The following is a 20646-nucleotide window of genomic DNA, read 5'->3' as shown; positions in this document are numbered from 1 at the left end:
TGCGTGTGTGTGTGTGTTCGTGTGTGTGTGTGTTTGGAGGGGGAATCACCTCTGTCTTCCTAGTCTTGCCCCCACCTTCCCCACCTCTCCCCACCCCTGTCTCATGCCTGCCCAGCCCTGTCCAGGCCCTGAACCCAACTAGCCTGGGGGGAGGTGCCTGACCACAGCGGGGGCACCCCCTCGTGCCTGAGGCCAACCCAGCGCTCTGCTCTGACTCAGGGAGAAGTCTGCTCCCAGGCACCCCCAGGGCATCTGTGTGCCTCCACCTCCATCAGAAGCAGCCCCACTGGTTCCTGTCCTTTTGATGAGCCTCACTGGGCAGAGGCAGTCTCCTTGGGGTCCAGCTCCTGGTCTCTGGGACCCAGCTGGCCCTTCCCCACACAGGCTAGAGGCACTGACGCCTAGGGGTGGGGGGAGGTGCCTGTGTCCTCAGGCTATGGCCTCAGGAGCCGAGGGCTCAGATCTAACCCTGAGCCACATCCCCAGATACCCACAGTATCTCCTCTCCAGGAAAACCCAGGAAGCAGGGTTATTTGTCCCTATTTCATAAATGAAGAAATGGAGCCCTTGAAAGCCACAGTGACATGCCTGAGAGCATCAACCTGGGCGGCGTCCAGGATGGGCTCAAACCCAGGTGGGTCTGACTGGAAAGCCAGGGCAGGGGAAGGGGAGAAGAGGTCAAACCCCACTGTGCCCACTGTAGTGCAGCACACGCAAGCTCACCTGCCTCTGGGCCTTTGCTCATCTGTGCCCTCTGCTGGTCACACCCTCCTCTGTATCTCTGAAGGTCCCAGTTCCTCCCAACCCAAGCACCACACACGCTTGACAAAGGCTGATTTCCCGTGTCAGCCCATCCTCCCTGATCCCCTCCCCTCGTCCTCCTCAGCATGGATAGTTTATCACCTGTGGCCTCGAAATAGTAACGACACCACTGGTGGGAAGAGCCAGTGCCTTGCTGAGCATTTTACCGGCACTTCTGTGTCATTTTCATGAGTATCCTGTGGGGCAGGTATTATTATTATTATTTTATTATTTTTTTTTGAGATGAAGTCTCGCTCTGTCACCAAGGCTGGCGTGCAGTGGTGCGATCTCAGCTCACTGCAACCTCCACCTCCTGGGTTCAAGCGATTCTCCTGCCTCAGCCTCCCGAGTAGCTGGGACTACAGGTGCCCACCACCATGCCTGGCTAATTTTTTGTATTTTTAGTAGAGATGGGGTTTCACCGTGTTAGCCAGGATGGTCTCGATCTCCTGACCTCGTGATCTGCCCACCTCAGCCTCCCAAAGTGCTGGGATTACAGGCGTGAGCCCCCGTGCCCAGCCGGGGCAGGTATTATTACATGGACATTTCAACAATGGAGAAGCAGGCACCGCAGGATTAAGTAACTTGCTCATGATCATACAAGAAAGAGTTTCCAGAGCGAGTGCACCTGGGGCCATCAGATGTCGGCATATGGGCTCATCCCCTCTTTGCCCCCCTAGTCCCTGGTGTTATTTATTGAAACACAATGAACTTTTTTTCCCTAGAGGAAGTTGATCCCATGGTCACTGAAATAACCAAATACTCTGGCCTTCCCTCCCACCTCCAGGGAGACAGCCGGAGGAGCAGATCCCCAGGGAGCTCGGGACAGCTGCCATGGAACCTCCCCTGAAACTGCAAGGGCATTCCTGGCACACCTACGCAGCAGCCTGAGGAGCTGGGCTTGTCTCTTCCTTTCCTAGCACTTCCAGGTGACATCTGCTAAGTCACACTGCCTCAGTGGGACCTACTTGGTCAGGAGTGGGGAGGAGGTGGCCATGCCCACTGAGCAGGTATTTTCTGCATTTATACTATGTGGAGAGGTGCCACTCTTTCCCATGATGGAGTTGGGGGGTCTTTGTGTCCAGGGCCCCATCCTCTAATGCCCCCTTCCCCACATGGCCTCCTTACCCTGGTGGAGAATCTGGGTACAGTTCCCTGAGTACCGTGGCATCCACGTCCCCATCAGAGCTGATGTCCAAGGGTGGGGGCCAGTCCTCCGAGGAGCTGCAGGCATAGCGCATCCTGTGGCTTGAGCGGCTGTATGTGTGCCCGTCCAACACTGCAGGGAACAGACCACCGGCCTGGGCCTCAGACCAGCATGCAGGGACGGTCCTCATGGGTCTATGGGTCTACCTGGGGCCATGGAGGCTCAGATTCCCCACCTGACCACTCCTCTCCTCGCCAATCGCAGCTGCCTTCATCCATCAGTGACAGCTTCAGAATGTGAGTGCCATTGTCGTGTTGGGCATGGGGATACAGAGAGGAAGCAGAGCTGGCCCTGTCCTGGCCAGCTCCCAAGGTGGTGGCAGCCTGCCTTGGGGATAGCCTGGTACTGGGCAGTGTGTCGTGAGGTTTGGTAGAGGTCCTACTGGGACTGTGGGAGTAGAGGCAGGCCTGACCAGTTGGGAAGTCAGGGAGGGCTTCCTGGAGGAGGGGCTGCTACAGCTGAGTCTTGTCTAGGATTTAACCAGGGGAAGAGGGGAAGGCTGGGCGAAGGGAACTGAATAGCTTTCCAAGGAGGGAGATAAGAAAGAAGAGTGCTTTCTGTGGAGTTGGGCTGGGCATGGAAAATGGGGTGGAGAGTAGCAAGGAACGAGGGCTGCAGAGAACTCTGGGATCAGCCCTCCCCCACCCCAACCACAATCAATTCCCTTTAGGTATCTTAGGGGGAAAAAGGCATCTATGATGAGTCTGGCACCTCCCCACACTGCATTCTCCTCTGCGTTTTTTTGTTTGTTTGTTTGTTTTTTACCATGTATCAGTACATCAAAGGCTCTGAAAAGTCCTGCAGCTAAGAAACACATTTAACTGTGCTTGTCCAGCATTCGACCTCAGAATCTTCCTTTCTTAGACCTAGTAACACTGCTTAGAAAATGCTGCTGGAGCAGAATCCTCTCATTCCACAGCTGAAGTTCCGGGAGGACCAGTGACTTGCTGGAGGACAACGCACAGTGAGTGGTTGGGCTGGACGGCAGCTGGGTGTCTTGGGTCCTCCTTGCTAAGTTCTCTACAGCCTAGTTTTTGACAGGTGTAGTCCTGGATGGGAACAGTGGGAGCTGCAAAGGTGGCTCCCACACGAGGTCTCCCCAGCCCAGGGCTCCCAGGTGCCTCCTCCCCTCTGGGGGTGGGGCTTGACATTAGGGGCGGAGCGATAACCTTTCTCCGCTGTGAGTGGCGCAGTTGCCATCCCCATTCTGCAGACAAGGAAGCTGATGCTCAGGGTCACATACGTGGTGAAGCATGGAGTTGGAATTTATGCAGTCTGTATAAACCCAAAGACTGCTCTTCCCACTCCCCTAAACTCTATTTCCCACTCTTCATATAATAGTGAGTGGAAGAATCTGGATATGAAACGATATCTACTGGTACAATTCCAGGGTTATATACTGACACCGAGAAAGCTCTCAGAAGAAAATATTCCAAACACGTTGATGGTGGCCCTGTCCAGATGACAGGATCATGACCCATATTTCTTTCTTTATATATTTTTTTCTTATATTGTCTATATTTTAAAGGTTTTCTATAATGAACACACATTACTTTTCTACTAGGAGAAATGAAGTCAATAACATATGCTGTAAAAAAGGAGCTGAAATGAGATTTGTTTCTCCTGTTCAGGGCACCAGCTGAGAGACAGAATTTTTGGAAGAACTTAGGGAAGAAACTAAGGAAAGACAACAACACACAGCAACAAGGTGAGGCTGGAAGTTGAACCAGGGCTGCTGGGCTCGGGTGCCAGGCACCCCTTCCCCCCACCAGCCAGCATTGCCAGGGAAGGGGTTTTGGGTTCAGGGGAGGGTTCCACCTGCAGGGCAGCAGGTGTGCCGGTCACACAGGGATCCCTGGGGAGTCAGGGCTGCTTCCTGGACCTGAGTGGACGGGCTGGTGGACAGCACTGAGAGCTGTTAGGGCTGAAGCAAACTGCATCTACCCTTTCTTCTTGGGCTGCTTTTTCTTGGACTTCCCAGAGGAGAGCATCTTGGGAAAACTGAGGCTGCCCTAAGGTGCTCAGACCCCAAACCTGAGACATGCAGCTGGGCAGAGCTCCTGAGAAACAACTGGAAAGAAACGAGCACCCTCCACCCCCATTCGAACTTCCCAAATCCCTTCTTTTCCCTTCTCTCCTGACTTCCCTGTCAGCACAGACCCAGATAGTCCGGGAATCCGGAAGCCCTGCTTCCCACTTACTAAGGTGAAACCTCCTCTTTACCCCAATACCGTGGTTCATTATTTAACATTACTCCAAATTCACTGCCCCTTGACAGGTTCTGGGAGAGGGAGGAAGAGGAACTAGCACCCATGAGGACCTGCTGTGCTCAATTTCTATGATCTCATCTACCTCACAGCCCACTGTGGGAGGAGAGCAGTGGTTACCCCTTCCACCAGATGAAGGGACCGAGAGTGAAGTCACTTGCTCTAAACTGGCAGCAAGTGACAGGAGACAGAGTCAGCCACCAGATCTCTCTTAAAGCTCAAAATGGAACAGAATTACAGAATTTTCTTTTTCTTTCTTTCCTTCTCTCTTCTTTCTTTCTTTCCCTCTCCTTCTTCCCTTCCTTCCTTCCTTCCTTCCTTCCTTCCTTCCTTTCTTCCTTCCTTCCTTCCTTCCTTCCTTCCTTCCTTCCTTCCTTCCTTCCTTCCTTCCTTCCTTCCTTCCTTTCTTTTCTTTCTTTTCTTTCTTTCTTTCCCTTTCTTTTCTTTCCTGTCTTTCATCTTTCTTTTTTCTTTCTTCTTTCTCCTTTTTCTTTTTTCTCTCTCTTCTTTCTTCTCTTTCTTTCTTTCTTTCTTTCTCTTTTTCTTCTCTCTTTATTTCTCCCTCCTTCCTTCCTCTGTCCCTCCCTCCCTCCCTCTTTCTTCTTCCTGCCCCACCCCCATCTCATTCTCAAACATTTGTGGCTCCTCTCTCTGTCTGGCTAGACTACAGAAAGGTTCTGTGGGCAGGCAGAGGGCCAGCTCTGTCCTGAGGGCAATGGGGAGCCATTGAGAAGTGGTCACAGTCCTGTCACTTTGGTCGCCTTGTGGAGAATGCCTTAGAGGTGCCAGGCTGGTGGCTGGCAGGCAGGGACAGCTGGCATTAGTGCAGTGGCCTGGGAGCAGGTTTTCTTGGAGAAAAAGAGATGATGAAAATAGCTCACATTTACTGAGCATGTATATACCCATTAGCCAGGTGCTGTGCTAATTTAGTCCTCACAATAACTATTTGAGGTGGATCCTCCGGTACCAGTTTTATAGACAACTCGCCTGAGCCACAGAGAGTTTTGGCAACTTTCCTGAGGATGCGCATAGGAAGTAGGAAATCAGGCCTCTGTGGACACCTGGAGCCTGAGGTGCCTGTGGGGCTTCGCGGGGTGATGTCCAGGGGACTTCTGGGCATGTCGTTCTGGAGCTGACCTGAGAGCTGGAGCCAGGTAAGGGAGGATGATGGATGGTGGATGAGGTGGAGCAGGGAGTGGGTGTAGAGAGAGGAGCAGGACCAAGGTGTGGGATCTGAGGGACCTTCACCTATAAAGGGACAGACGAGAGGAATCCATAGCCAGAGGGGTGGGACAGAGGCCAAGAGGGCTTCAGTCACCAGAGCTGGGGGGCTGTGGGTGTGTCTGACAGGTGGAAGGGGCCCAGTGCCAAAGGTTGGGGCTTGCTGGTGCACTGCCCCTCCCTTTTAAAAATTTTTTTTTTTTTTTAAGGGACAGGGTCTTGCTCTGTTGCTCAGGCTGGAGTGCAGTGGTGTGATCATAGCTCACTGCAGCCTCAAACTCCTGAGCTCAAGCCATCCTCCCACCTTGGCCTTCCAAAGTGCTGGGATTACAGGTGTTAGGCACCATGCCTGGTGGTGCTGCTTTCATGTCCTCCCACAGCTGCTCACAGTGTGTTTCCCTCTTCCCTGACACCCTCCCAAGGCTCCTAGCAGCCCCTGCGCACCTTCCAGAAGGCCAGGGGATGGTGTGGGGCAACAGCACCTCTGGGCTCCCTGCTGAGGCCCCAGGAGGTGCCAAAGTTGGAGCCGAGAGCAGAAGTGGGGCAGGGAGGCCAGAATCCCACAGGGGTCACCACTACCGCAGGCTATAGTGGGGAAGCCAAGGCCTGATCCTGCTTGGCAGAGCTGTGACCTCGGTCATCCCACGCACTCCAGGGACAGAGCTGAGGCCTCATTCATTGGCACCAGTCCTGAGGCCACCATAGGCTACAGAGGGGCTGGCCCACCCCCAGGCACATCTCTTTCCTCTGCGCCAAGGCCAACGCCTCAGCCCTCTCAGCTTGGGAACGACTGTGGGCTCCTAGCATGCGCTCCAAGATAAGTCATTGAACAAGTTGCTTCTTTGTGCCTCAGTTTCCCAGTCTTAATTTTTTTCTTATTTCTTTAGAGACAGGGTCTCTCTCTGCTGTCACCCAGGCTGGCATGAAGTGGTGAGATCATAGCTCACTGAAGCCCTGATCAGGGCTCAAGGGACCCTCCCGACTTAGTCTCCTGAGTAGCTGGGACTACAGGCATGTGCCACCACACCTGGATAATTTTTACATTTTTTTTTTTGTAGAGATGGGGTTTTGCTGTGCTGCCCAGGCTGGTCTCAAACTCCTGATCTGAAGTGATCCTCCCACCTCGGCCTCCCATAGTGTTGAAATTACAGGTGTGAGCCATGGCACCCAGCCCAGTTTCCTATTCTTTATTTATTTTTTATTTTTTGATACAGAGTCTCGCTCTGTCACCCAGGCTGGAGGGCAGTGGCATGGTCTCTGCTCACTGTAACCTATGCCTCCCAGGTTCAAGCGATTCTTGTGCCTCAGCCTCCTGAGTAGCTAGGATTAGAGGCATGTGCCACCATGCCCGGCTAATGTTTGTATTTTTAGTAGAGACAAGGTTTTGCCATGTTAGCCAGGCTGGTCTTGAACTCCTGACCTATCCGTCCGCCTCAGCCTCCCAAAGTGCTAGGATTACAGGCATGAGCCACCGCACCTGACTAGTTTCCTAGTCTTTAAAGGGGGCCACTACATCTTTTGCCTTGAGGATAAAATATGGTGGCTCCTACCTTGCCCATGGAGCGCTTCCTCCAGGCCCAAGCCTGGGTAGCCGGGAGTCACCTGCGGGCCCTGCTCTCATGGATGCAGCATAATCACCCCGTGACTGAGACACTGAGGCAGGCGTGAGTGCAATGCTGAGGAGGTACAGGGAAGGGGGACACCCATTCACCTCTGCCTGGTAGGTGTGAGGAGAGGCCAAACAAGCTCCCATAAGGAGGCAGCCTTTAAGTGGGGCCTGGAAGACTTTTTTCGGTTGGAGAAGCCCAGGGAATGGCAGTCAGGGCAGAGAGAAGAGCCCAGGCAAAGGGGCTGGAAGAAGCATGGACAGGACACTGGAGAGGAGTGGGAGGAGCTGGGTAAGGGCCAGGCTGTGCAAAGGGCAGGCGGCAGGATGACCATCCTGGGTCTGCCCGACACCCTCCAGGGCTGGGGGTCCTGGGTTTCTCTTGGCGGGGATGGGCCTGCTCTGGGCAGGAGCCCTGGACTCTCCAGGCTCAGGCTGGTGATGCGGGGGTGGGACTGGCCCGTCCTGGCTTAGGAGTGCTCCTGGCATGTCTCCTTGGGGAGTCCCTGGCTTCTGGGGAGACTTGCGGAGACTGGGTGGGCTGAGTTTTCCACGTCTGAGTTTTCGACATCTGTTTTATTTATGCTGAACTTTCTCTTTGATCCTCATTGTTGGACAGTGAGAACAGTCCACTAGCCTGCTGTGTCTTTCCTCAACTGTGGCCACTTGTCCTGACTTGTCCTGGGATGTCCCTCTGTGTCTTACATAAGGTCCAGCCTCCTGCTCTTCTGGTTCTCCTAACAGCTTTCCCAGGGGAGCGACATCCAGGTCTGAGTGACACCACTGTGGCCATGTACGTGTCTGCCGGACACTGCCGTGAGCCCATGGGGTGGCTCCCAGGGGCGTCTCCCTGACATCTCCACCTCCAGTCAGTGCTATGCAGCCGGCAGCCTGTGGGTGCCAGGTCAGGCTGCCTGGGCTCAAGTCTGGGATCCACTACTCGCTGGCTGGGTGATCCCACCCTGTTACTTAATCACTCCAGCCTAAACTTTCTGATCTGTCAATTGGAATGATGATAAAAGGTAGGACTTTTATCATCTCACTAGGACTATGGTGAGGATTTTGCACAGTGAGATTATGCACAAACAGCGCCAGGCGCCCAGCAAGCATTCCTTACTTATTGGCCATTACTACCAGGCTCCTGTTCACTAACTCCAGCTACCCCTTAGTCCCCTCCTTAACCAGTTAACTCTGTGATAAAGGACAGGAAATACCCCAAACCTGGCTAATCAGGGTGTGTCTGTGAGGGGGAGGAGGGGCTCCAAAGGCCAGGGCTGATCAGATCCAATTCAATCTATTTTTTGTTTGTTTGTTTGAGACGGAGTCTCGCTCTGTCGCCCAGGCTGGAGTGCAGTGGCCAGATCTCCGCTCACTGCAAGCTCCGCCTCCCAGGTTCACGCCATTCTCCTGCCTCAGCCTCCCGAGTAGCTGGGACTACAGGTGCCCGCCACCTCGCCCGGCTAGTTTTTTGTATTTTTTCGTAGAGATGGGGTTTCACCGGGTTAGCCATGATGGTCTCGATCTCCTGATCTTGTGATCCACCCGTCTCAGCCTCCCAAAGTGCTGGGATTACAGGCTTGAGCCACCGCGCCCGGCCCAATTCAATCTATTTTAAAAATGTTTCCTATCTTCCTTTTCCCCAAGCTCTTCCTGCCTTGGAGGGCGAAACGCCTCAGGTCTGGCCATGGCTGTGGCTCCTAGGAGGTTGGCATCACTTCACCCCACAGTGTGAAGAGTGCCTATTGCTGTTCAGCATCTCCAAGGTCCTGCTTTTCTTTTCCCTGTCTGGTGGTGGCCTTGGGCCTAGGCAGAAGCCCCTGAAGGCCTGTGGGTAGTGATTTGGGAAGGAAGAGCCTGACTTTTTCTTGCCGTTGAAAATTGTCTGAGAATGGAATGCAATTGAATTTTTTCCTGCTGCCTTCGACAGCTGGCCCCTTCCAGGAGTGACACAGTCAGGTGACTGCGTTCTGTAAAAAGTTCAGGCAATTCTGGCCACATACACAGATTTGGGACTGGTCAGCCAAGAATTAGCCACCAACTGCATTTAAGGGTGATCCCAACAACTGGGAGACCCTCAGATCAGTTCTATTTGCACTCTGCTGGCTCTCACCAGGGATAGTTTCATTTACTCATCATTCATTCCATCAGTTCATCCATTCACTTATTCATATATTCACCCCCATCAACCCATCCCACTGCCCACCTATTTATCTTTCCATTCCTCCACTCAGCCCTCCTTTCAATCCCTCCACTCAGGCATAACACTCAGTCCACCCATCTATCCATCCCTCCATTTTCTCATTCATCCATCCTTTCATCTACCCATTTATCCATTCATACTCTCCACCCATCCATCTCTCCACCCATCCACTGACTCTTCCACTCAACCTCCATCTATCCATTGCCTCACCCCTCATCCATCCATTTCCCTATGAGTCCTTCTCCCTTCTCACCCATCCATTCCTCTCTTCATTCATCCACTCATCTCTCCATCCATGCATCCATCCATCCATCCATCCATCCATCCATCCATCCATCCAGGCACCAGCTGGACCAGCCCTTGGTGCAGCCTGGACCAACAGTGGCAGGGGAGGAGTGATACACTCTCCCTCTGACCTTCAGCCTCACTCTGAGTTTCTTTTTTTTTTGAGACAGAGTCTCGCTCTGTCACCCAGGCTGGAGTACAGTGGCGCAATCTTGGCTCACTGCAAGCTTTGCCTTCTGGGTTCACGCCATTCTCCTGCCTCAGTCTCCCGAGTAGCTGGGACTACAGGCGCCTGCCACCGTGCCCATCTAGTTTTTTGTATTTTTAGTAGAGACGGGGTTTCACCGTGTTTGCCAGGATGGTCTCGATCTCCTGACCTCGTGATCCGCCCGCCTTGGCCTCCCAAAGTGCTGGGATTACAGGCGTGAGCCACTGTGCCCGGCCTGAGTTTCTCTCTTAGCAGTCAACTGGGCCTCTCATGCCACTGAGAACATTATGGTGGGCACCTGTGAGCTCTTCCTGATCACCCAAGACTTCTAGGATGATTTCCCGACCACCCTGCTCCACCCAGGGCAGAGTTGCCAACTCCTTGATGCCTCCTAGGTTGCAATTGCAATCAGATGAGGTCCCAGGGCCCCAGGCTGGGCAGCAGCTCACCGTAGCCGTGCTCGTACTCTCGGTGTCGACGCCGGCGGTGGTGATGGTGGTGGTGGTGGTGGCGGCGGTGGCGGTGGCGGTGCCGCTGAAGCCGGGCCTGCCTGTCCCTGCGGATGCTGCCCACGATGATGGTGATGCAGGAGAGGATGATGACCACACCTATGACAGCACTCGCCACCAGCACGGGGGACACAAGCAGATGGCTGTGCTCTGAGCTCTCTGAGAATGTGGGGTAGAAGTAGTTGGTGCGGTTGTATCGTGCTACTGTGGACAGAGAGAGAGGACACTGAGCTGGAGCCCAGGCCTGCCACACCCCTTCCTCCTCTGCCCCTGCTGCCCTGTGAGCTGTTGCTCCCTAAATAAATGGAGGAGGGTCTGGGCTCAGGCCCACAGACTCTATCCTGTCTGCTCCTGGGAGGGAGAAGGAGAGCAGCACCTCATTCCACTGCCTACAGGAGCCTCTGGTAGTGAGGGCTGACTGTCCCTCCTCTCCTCTGAAGCCTCTGCCCACAAGCTGAACTACCTCACAGATAGGAAAAGGGAAGCTCAGAGAGGGCAGTGGACTTGCCCAAGGTCACACAGCAAATTAGTGGTAGAGCTGAGGCTTGAATCCAAGACTCTTAGAGCTAGACAAGTTGAAAGGTCAACATGATTTTACCAATGTCTTAGGAAGCAATGGGGGATGTATAGCAGGACAGAGTATGAGGAACGATTCTGCTGGTTCAGGCAGGCCTGGGGCTGTGGGCTGAAATTCACCCAGTTGCATCAAGGGGTTGGATCAGATGAGAGAAGGTTTCCCAGAAGAGGGAAGGCCAAGGTGATCTTGGAGGGTGAGGATGAGTTAGCTCAGGGAAGGCAGGGAGAGGCATTCCAGGTGGGACAAAGGCACAGAGGGGTGGAGGGGACTTCCAGGGAGGATGTGGTGTGGTGGGAGCAAGAGGAGAGTGCAAGAACCTCCTCCAGGACTAACAGCTGGATCCTTGAGAGTCCTACAGAAAGAAACTCCTGGGGACAGGTGACTTAGTCCTCCCACTGGAAAAAATGATGGAGCCTTGGGAGCTGGGGTCCTGGGGAGGGGTCAGAGTCAGCTAGGGGCAGCCATAGGCACCCACTGCCTCACTTGGACAGTCAGCTCCTCATTAGTGAGTGTCTTGGAGTGTCACTGAATTCCCTCCAACTCAGCCCTGCAACTCAGGATGCAGCTTTCTCCTTTCACAGATAGGTGGACTAAGACTCAGCACTGGTAAGTGACTGGCCCATGGTCACTCAGTTACTCCATGGCAGAGCTAGGCTAGAACCTAGATCTGGCTTCAAAGTTTAGTGCTTGCTCTTCTGCCCTCAGTGCATCTCCTGCCCTCAGTGCATCTCCTGCCCTCAGTGCATCTCCTGCTCTCAGTGCAAACCCTTCCTGAGGCTGCCAGCCGGGTCTCTGAACAGCAGTAGGGAGCCAGCTTCAGGTACTTAATGAACCACAGGGTCACGGGCAAGCACCAGGAAGGTCAGATCTTTCCTGGGCTCTGTTCTGAGAAGGGTCCCCTTGCACATTCTCCCAGAGCCCATGTTCAAGCCCCAGCTTTGCATTTGTTACATATGATCATGTCTGGTTTCCAGGGCTTGTGTTTGATCACTCTCTGTGTCCTCAAACTCAACAATGGGGCTGGGCACTCCAAAGTTGCCTAATGCATGTATTGAGTGAGTAGCTCCAGTCTTGAGACCAGATGGGGAAATGGCAGGGAGGCCTTGCGATGCCTCAGGAGAGTAAGGCCTCTGTCTTGGGCGGTAATCAAGGACAGCATGGGTGACCACCTGCCTAAGTAGCTGTAGGAGGGCTTTTTTTCCCAGGTGAGGGCCTGGTCTTCTACCAATCAGAGGCTTGACATTCAGCTGTGATCGCTTCTCCTTCCCATACCTTTCTAGCACTGACTCCAAAAGCCTCAACCACATTCAACCTACAACAGGAACAGGTGGTAAAGCACAAACTCAGAACCTTAGCTGGGGCTAGAAACATGCCCTTGGGGCAGGTCTGACCCATGCTGGTGGCTCTTGCAGCCTACTGGCCTTCATCAGGAGGGACTGAGGTGGAGGCCCTAGTGTCTGGGCCTGTATGTCATCCCACCCTGAGAGCCAAGCCTTTGCTGAAGTTCACTGTGAGACGCTCCCCTGGAGAGGCATGCACGGGAGAGAGGGAGCGCCCTAAGGCTTCGGTTGGACATGCAAGCTTCCTGACTCTCCGATGTGAGAATGCGGGGTGTGGAGATAAGAGTGACTCCATCTTGGATGCTGATATAGTTTGGCTCTGTGTCCCCATCCAAATTTCACCTTTAATTGTAATCCCTATAATCCTCATGTGTTAAGGGCAGGACCAGGTGGAGGTAATTGAATCTTGGGGGCTGTTTCTCTCCCCAGTGCTGTTCTCGTGATAGTGAGTGAGTCTCATGAGATCTGATGGTTTTATAAGTGTCTGGCATTTCCCCTGCTTGCACTCATTCTCTCTCCTACTGCCCTGTGAAGAGGTGCCTTCTGCCATGATTGTAAGTTTCTTGAGGCCTCCCCAGCCATGTGGAACTGTGAGTCAATTAAACCTCTTTTCTTTATAAATTATCTAGCCTCAGGTATTCATAGCAATGTAAGAATAGACTAATACAGATGCTAATCCGCCATGTTGACTTCTGATTAGCCCCAGTCCTGTGAAAGCCTCCTGATTCTCACTTTATTTACTGTCCTTAGCATAAGAACATGTCAGCCTTGATGTTATTGCACAAATTATAGGTTATGACGCATGTAGCATTCTTGCCTGTTCTGGAGGGCTGCCTTTAATTGTCTTGCACAGAGCATGTATACTCTTTCCCTATGATATATAATTCCTGGGTCTGGGGATTAACAGTGTGGAGATCTACCTGTTTTGCTGCTGTCCAAGACTACGCTTCCATCCTTAAGTTCCCCAAATAAGTCACTCTGTACTGACAAATTAGATTTGTCTGCCTCACATTGTGAGTTCTTGGCTACTTCTGCATTTGGGGGTTGCTTTGCATATATGGCCTTTTAAAGAACAATGGGGTATAAAAATTCCTGGAATTCTTTGAGGGTCAAACACAGGCCACTGTTTTCAGAGCTCCTACTATGTGTAGGATAAGTGATAAGAGCTCATTTCATTCTTGGAGCTATTTCAGCCATTTTCTCGCCATTTTACAGGTGAGGACACTGAGGCTAAAGGAATTTTAAGTGATTCATCTGTGGTCAGGCAGCCAGTACATAGCCCAGCCAGACTCTCTCTGGGTCTTGCTCTCCCCAGTAAACCTAAGGAGCTGGATAAGAAGTTCTCAGATATATAAGAAAAATAGCACAAAAAGAGGGATGAGGGAATAGAGTTATATAGGAGTAACTGGAGTAACTTAATTCTCATTGGAATGAAGTTAGTATAAGTATTAAGTAGATTCTTGGTTTTCTGTTCTTGTGATAGTTTGCTAAGAATGATGGTTTCCAGCTGCATTCATGTCCCTACAAAGGACACAAACTCATCCTTTTTTATGGCTGCATAGTATTCCATGGTGTATATGTGCCACATTTTCTTAATCCAGTCTGTCACTGATGGACATTTGGGTTGATTCCAAGTCTTTGCTATTGTGAATAGTGCCGCAATAAACATACGTGTGCATGTGTCTTTATAGCAGCATGATTTATAATCCTTTGGGTATATACCCAGTAATGGGATGGCTGGGTCATATGGTACATCTAGTTCTAGATCCTTGAGGAATTGCCATACTGTTTTCCATAATGGTTGAACTAGTTTACAATCCCACCAACAGTGTAAAAGTGTTCCTATTTCTCCACATCCTCTCCAGCACCTGTTGTTTCCTGACTTTTTAATGATCGCCATTCTAACTTGTGTGAGATGGTAGCTCATTGTGGTTTTGATTTGCATTTCTCACTCATAGGTGGGAACTGAACAATGAGATCACTTGGACTTGGGAAGGGGAACATCACACACCGGGGCCTATCATGGGGAGGGGGGAGGGGGGAAGGATTGCATTGGGAGTTATACCTGATGTAAATGACGAGTTGATGGGTGCTGACGAGTTGATGGGTGCAGCACACCAACATGGCACAAGTATACATATGTAGCAAACCTGCACGTTATGCACATGTACCCTAGAACTCAAAGTATAAAAAAAAAAAAAAAAGTATTAAGTAGATTCTAATGAGTTAAGATGTATATGGCAAGCCCTAGAGCAACCACTAAGGACATAACTCAAATATAGTGAAAAAATCATTGAAGAAATTAAAATATTACATTAGAAAATATTCACTGGAAGTAAAAAGGAGAAAAAGAGAAACAAAAAAGACATGAAACATACACAAGACAAAAAGCAAAATGGCAGATGTAAATCCAACTGTATGAATAACATTAAATTTGATTGATTAAATAATCCCATCAAAAGAAAGATTGTCAGAATGGGTAAAAAACAGAATCCAACTATATACTGTCTATAAGAGTCTCACTTGTGAACCAAAGACACAAATAGGTTGAAACTAAAAGGAAGGAAAAAGAAATGCCATGCAAATTGCAATAATGAGAAAGATGCAGTGGCCATAATATCAGAAAAAATAGACTTGAAGACAAAAAATGTCATTTTATAGTGATAAAGAGTTAATTCATCAGGAAGTTATAACAATTATAAACATATATGCACCTAATAATAGAGTCCCCAAATTCATGAAGCAAAGTTTAACAAATTGAGGGAAAATACAATAAAATAATAATAGTTGGGGACTTCAATATTCCATTTTTAATAAGGTATAGAGAAACTAGGTAGAGACCAATCAGGAAATATAAGATTAGAACAGCATTATACACAAACTAGACCTAATAGACATCTATAGAACACTTCACCCAACAACAGCAGAATATGCATTCTTCTGAAGCACACGTGGAACATTTTTAAGGATAGGCCATAATACAAGCCTCAATAGATTTTAAAATGATTGAAATTGTACAAAGTATGTTTCTGGTTACAATAAAAAATTTGAAATTAATAACAAAAAGAAATTTGTGAAATTCACAAATACATGGAAATTAAACAGCACACTAATAAATAGTCAAATAAAGAGAAAAGCATAAAGGAAATTAGAAAATACTTTGAGATAAGTTAAAATGACATTGCACTAAAACTTGTGGGATGCAGGCTGGGCGTAGCGGCTCATGCCTGTAATCCCAGCACTTTAGGAGGGTGAGGTGGGTGGATCACTTGAGGTCAGGAGTTTGAGACCCGCCTGACTAAGATGGTGAAACTCCGTCTCTACTAAAAATAAAAAAATATTTACCCGGGCATGGTGGTGGGTGCTTGTAATCCCAGCAACTTGGGAGGCTGAGGCAGGAGAATCACTTGAACCCAGGAGGCAGAGGTTGCAGTGAGCAAAGATTGTGCCACTGCACACCAGCCTGGGCAACAAGAGCGAAACTCCATCTCAAAACAAAAAACTTGCAGGATGCAGCTAATGCAGTGTTTAGAGGGAAATTTATGTATGTACATGTCTACATTAAAAATGAAAAAAGATCTCAAATCAACAACCTAACCTTCTACCTTAAGATACTGGGAAGAGAAGAGCAAATTAAATCTGAAGTGGGCAGAGGGAAGGAAATAATAAAGATCAGACTGGAAATTAGTGAAATAAAGAATAGAAAAACAATAGAGAAAGCCAATAAAACCAGAAGTTTTCTTTTCTTTTTTTCTTTTTTGAGACAGAGTCTCACATTGTCTCCCAGGCTGGAGTGCAGCTGCAACCTCTGCCTCCCAGGTTCAAGTGATTCTCCTGCCTCAGCCTCCTGAGTAATTGGGAGCATAGGTGTGAGCCACCTCGCCCAGTCTAGAAGTTGGTTCTTTAAAAAGATTAACAAATTTGGCTGGGCACGGTGGCTCACACCTGTAATCCCAACACTTTGGGAGGCCAAGGTGGGTGGATCACTTGAGGCCAGGAGTTCCAAGTCCAGCCTGGCCAACATGGTGAAACTCTATCTCTACTAAAAATACAAAAAATTAGCCAGGTGTGGTGGCTCACACCTGTGGTCCCAGTTACAGGTGTTACCACAGACTGCAGAAATAAGAATTTTCAAGGAATTCTATGAACAACTAACTGTATGCCAACAAATTGGATAACTTGGATAAAATGTACAAATTCCAAGAAATACACAAAAGTAAGGAAAAAGACTTAAAAAGAAACAGAAACTCTGACGAGTCCTATCACAAGCAAAGAGATTGAATTATTAACACGAGAAAACTTTTCAGTTTCCTTTTCCAGAAAGAAAATCCCAGGACCAGATAACTCATTGGAGAATTCTACCAACAATTTACAGAATAAATAATAACTTTAATGCATACAGGATTTTGGTTTGGGATGAGAGAAGAGTTCTGGAGATGGATAGTGTTGATGGCTGCACAGCAATGTGACTGTACTCAATACCAGCAAACTGTATACTTAAAAATGGTTAAAGTGATACATTTTATGTTATATATATTTTATCACAACACAAAAAGCTAAAAAGGAAATAATACCAATTTCCGTACACTTTTCTAAAAAATAGAAGAGGAGGGAACACTTATCAACTCATTCTATAAGTCTAGCATTCCCATGATACCAAAACTAGACAAAGACATTACAAGAAAAGAAAATTACAGAACAATATCTCCTAGGAATATAGATGCAAAAATCCCCAACAAAATACTAGCAAATTGGATCTAACACATAAGAAGGATTATACACCAGGACTAGATAAGATTTATCCCGGGAATGCAAGATTGGTTTAATATCCAAAAAATCAATTAATGTAATATACCACATCAATAGACTTTAGGACAAAAACTACATGATCAAAACAGAGAAAAACATGACAAAATGGAATTCTTCTTGATAAAAACACTCAACAAACTAAAAATAGAAGGGAACTTCCTCAACCTGATAAAGGGCATTTATGAAAGACCCACAGATAACATGGTGCTTAATGGTGAAAGACTTAAAACCTTCTCCCTAAGATCAGGATCTAGACAAGAATGTCCACTTTTGCCACTTCTATTCAACATTATATTGGAGATTCTAGATGGGGAAATTTAGGCAAGAAAATGAAATAAAAGGCAATACAATATGCATTTAATGTATTGTCAAATACAATAAAGGAAGAAGTAAAACTACATTTGCAGATGACATAATCTTGTATATAAAAAATCCTAAGGAATTCATTCAAAAACTATTAGAACTAATAAATTCAGCAAGGTTGCAGGATACAAGACTGATATATAAAAATCAATAGTTTATTTATATAGTAGCAATGACCAAATCTAAAATGAAATTAAGAATGAAATACTCAGGAGCAAATTTAACAAAAGAAGTACAAAACTTAGGCTTGGCACAGTGGCTGACACCTGTAATCCTAGCACTTTGGGAGGCTGAGGCCAGAGGATCACCTGAGGTCAGGAGTTTGAAACCAGCCTGGCCAACATGGTGAAATCCATCTCAACTAAAAGTACAAATAAAATTAGCCCAGTGTGGTGGCAGGTGCCTGTAATCCCAGCTACTCAGGAGGCTGCGGCAGGAGAATCATTTGAGCCCGGGAGATGGAGTTTGCAGTGAGCAGAGATCGCGCCACTGCACTCCAGCCAGGGCGACAGAGCGAGACTCTGTCTCAAGAAAAAAAAAAAAAAAAAGCACAAAATGTATACTCTGAAAACTCTAAAACATTTTCAAAAGAAATTAAAGACCCATATAAATAGAAAGACATCCCATGTTTGTGTTTCAGAAGACTATTAAGATGACAATACTCCCCAAATTCATCTGAAGATTCAACACAATGCTGATCAAAGTTCCAGCCGTCCTTGCAGAAACTGAAATGATCTTACGCTGATCTTAAAATTCACATGAAAATTCAAGGGGCCAAACATAGCTAAAATAACCTCAAAAAAGAACACAGTTGGAGGGGACACATTTCCTGATTTCAAAACTTACTACAGAGCTACTGTGATCAAGATAGTGTGGTACTAGCATGGAGACAGACATATAAATAAATGGACTAGACTTGAGAGTTGAGAAAAAGACCCTCACATTTATGGTCAGTGGATTTTCAGCAAGGGTGCCAAGACAATTAAATGGAAGAAAGAATAGTCTTTTCAACAAATGGTGTTAGGATAACTGAATGCTTACATTCAAAAGAATGAAGTTGGGTTCCCTATATAATATAGAAAAATCAACTGAAAATGGATTAAAGACCTAAATGTATGACCTAAAACTATAAAACTCCTAGATTAAAACATAGGGGTAAGTTGTCGTGATTTTGGATTTGGCAAATGATTCTTAGATATGACATCAAGAGCACAAGAAGCAAAAGAAAAATAGATAAACATCAAAATTAAAAAACTACTGCATCAAAGGATACCTGCAAGAAAGTGAAAAGACAGTCTGTAGAATGGGAGAAGATATTTGTGCATCACTTATCTCATAAGGGACTTGTACCTAGAATATGTAAAGAGCTATTACAACTCAATAATAAAAAGACCCAATTAAAAATTGTCAAAAGATCTGAATAGACATTTCTCCAAAGAAGATACAATTGGCCAGTAAGCACATGAAAAGTTGCCCGACATCATTAGCCATCAGAGAAATGCAAATCAAAGCCACAATGAGATACTATTTCATACCCAGTAGGATGGCTATAATAAAAAAGACAGATAATGCCAAGTGTTGGTGAGGATGTGGAGAAATGGAAACCCTTATCAACTGCTGGTAGGAATGTAAACAGTACAGGTGCTTTGTGAACACAGACTGGCAGTTCTCAAATGGTTAAACATAATTATCACATGATCCAGCAATTGCACTCCTAGGCATATGCCCAAGAGAAATGAAAACATAAGTCCACACAAAAATTTGTACATGAATATTTATGAGTATTACTCATGGTAGTCTCGCAAAGTACATGGTGCACAGCTGCCTCTTTCTCATCCTTTAGATCTTTCATTGAAAGTCAGCTCCTCAGAGAGGTTGCTCCTGATTGGCTTCCACGCCACTATATGTTATATCACCCCATGTGTTTTCTTTGAACAGCAGTCATCACAATCCCTAAACATCCTGCCTATTTATTTGTTTACTTGTTTATTAAATTATGATGTCTTTGGATTCCCTGTCCACCTCATTAGATTGTTAGATCTTTGAAGGCAGATATCCCATCTGTCCTGACACTTTTTTTTTTTTTTTTTTTTTTGAGACAGTTTCACTCTTGTTGCTCAGGCTGAAGTGCAATGGTGCGAACTCAGCTCACCGCAACCTCCACCTCCCGGGTTCAACCAATTCTCCTGCCTCAGCCTCCCAAGTAGCTGGGATTATAGGCATGCGCCACCAAGCCCGGCTAATTTTGTATTTTTAGTAGAGACAGGGTTTCACCATGTTGGCCAGGCTGGTCTCGAACTCCTGACCTCAGGTGATCCACCCACTTTGGCCTCCCAAAGTGCTGGGATTACAGGTGTGAGTCACTGCCCCTGGCCTTGTCCTGACTCCTTTATTGTGTGAATCTGCAGCACCCAGCCAGGTACTGGGCACATAATAGGTGCTCATTAAATATTTGTTGGGTGACTGAGTGAACCGCAGAGAACTTAGTTGGCTCTGTGTCTGTCTCTTCATTAGTCAGAATTCAGTTTCTTCCCTATTTTTTGACTGATTGTGACAGCTTGAGTTTTGGATGAAGTGCCAACCTCTAATTTTTATTCCCTTGGCTACAGTAAACTAAAGTTTGTCATTTTTCTTCAAGACTCACAGAGAAAAGGTGGCAAGGTGAGGCTTTCCTCCATCTTTTTCTTGCAGGCAAATGGAATCAGTTTAATTTGCCTTGTTTGACCTCAACTTAGGAGAAATCTAGTCCTTGTCTGGTGAATCTATAGTATACCTGCCACCACTTTGTAAGTCTATGCCAAGGGCAGACATTACTAATTGACCATGATTCTCTTTCCAGTTCGGTTGAGAAGGCAGCCTCAGCATCCTTCTCAACACAGCACTCCATGCTGTGACTACAACTGGCTAGAGTTGGTTATGAAATGGAGCTTTTGGCTACCACTCATCTGGCATGATCTAGTCCTCCCTGCTACTACTCCTGAGCCAATGGCCACTCTGATTGCTCTCTGTCATGCAGCCTCTCACCTTCAGAGCCCAGGGCAGGACTTGGGAGTGTCAGGGACACCAGCCCTCCTTAGGGAGGTAGTGTGAGGGGTTCACACTGCTGCAGAATAGTGGGCTGGCTCCAAGAATCTTGTCCCCAGTGGGGCTCTGGAATGTCTTCTGACCCCAGATGTTGCAGTGGTTTGGGACACACTGGTCACCCCACGATCCCCCATGACCCCTGGCCATCCCAGGGCTGCAGGTGCTTAGA

The 20646-nt window shown here is 48.0% G+C and overlaps 1 protein-coding gene and 1 long non-coding RNA gene across 3 annotated transcripts in view; one reads left to right on the top strand and one right to left on the bottom strand.

Annotated features, from left to right (window-relative positions):
• Positions 1 to 20646, bottom strand: part of BEAN1 (brain expressed associated with NEDD4 1) — a 61097-nt gene that overhangs the window by 3208 nt on the left and 37243 nt on the right. For both annotated transcript variants that reach the window (XM_073015432.1, XM_007993561.3), the window contains 2 exons: positions 10245 to 10508; positions 1930 to 2080 (listed from right to left, as the gene is read on the bottom strand). In XM_073015432.1, coding sequence (XP_072871533.1) covers positions 1930 to 2042 — 113 coding nt within the window. In that variant the 5' untranslated portion in view covers positions 2043 to 2080; positions 10245 to 10508. The remainder of the gene's footprint in view (positions 1 to 1929; positions 2081 to 10244; positions 10509 to 20646) is intronic.
• LOC140711687 (uncharacterized) lies at positions 3248 to 10314 on the top strand. Its single transcript, XR_012092955.1, has 3 exons — positions 3248 to 3386; positions 3640 to 3716; positions 10048 to 10314. It is a non-coding gene; the product is annotated as an uncharacterized lncRNA (long non-coding RNA).

This window comes from Chlorocebus sabaeus, chromosome 5 (assembly GCF_047675955.1).
Source record: "Chlorocebus sabaeus isolate Y175 chromosome 5, mChlSab1.0.hap1, whole genome shotgun sequence".
Classification (NCBI taxonomy): Eukaryota; Metazoa; Chordata; class Mammalia; order Primates; family Cercopithecidae; genus Chlorocebus; species Chlorocebus sabaeus.
Note: the sequence above shows the minus strand (reverse complement) of the source record. Positions and strands in the feature narration are given on the sequence as shown.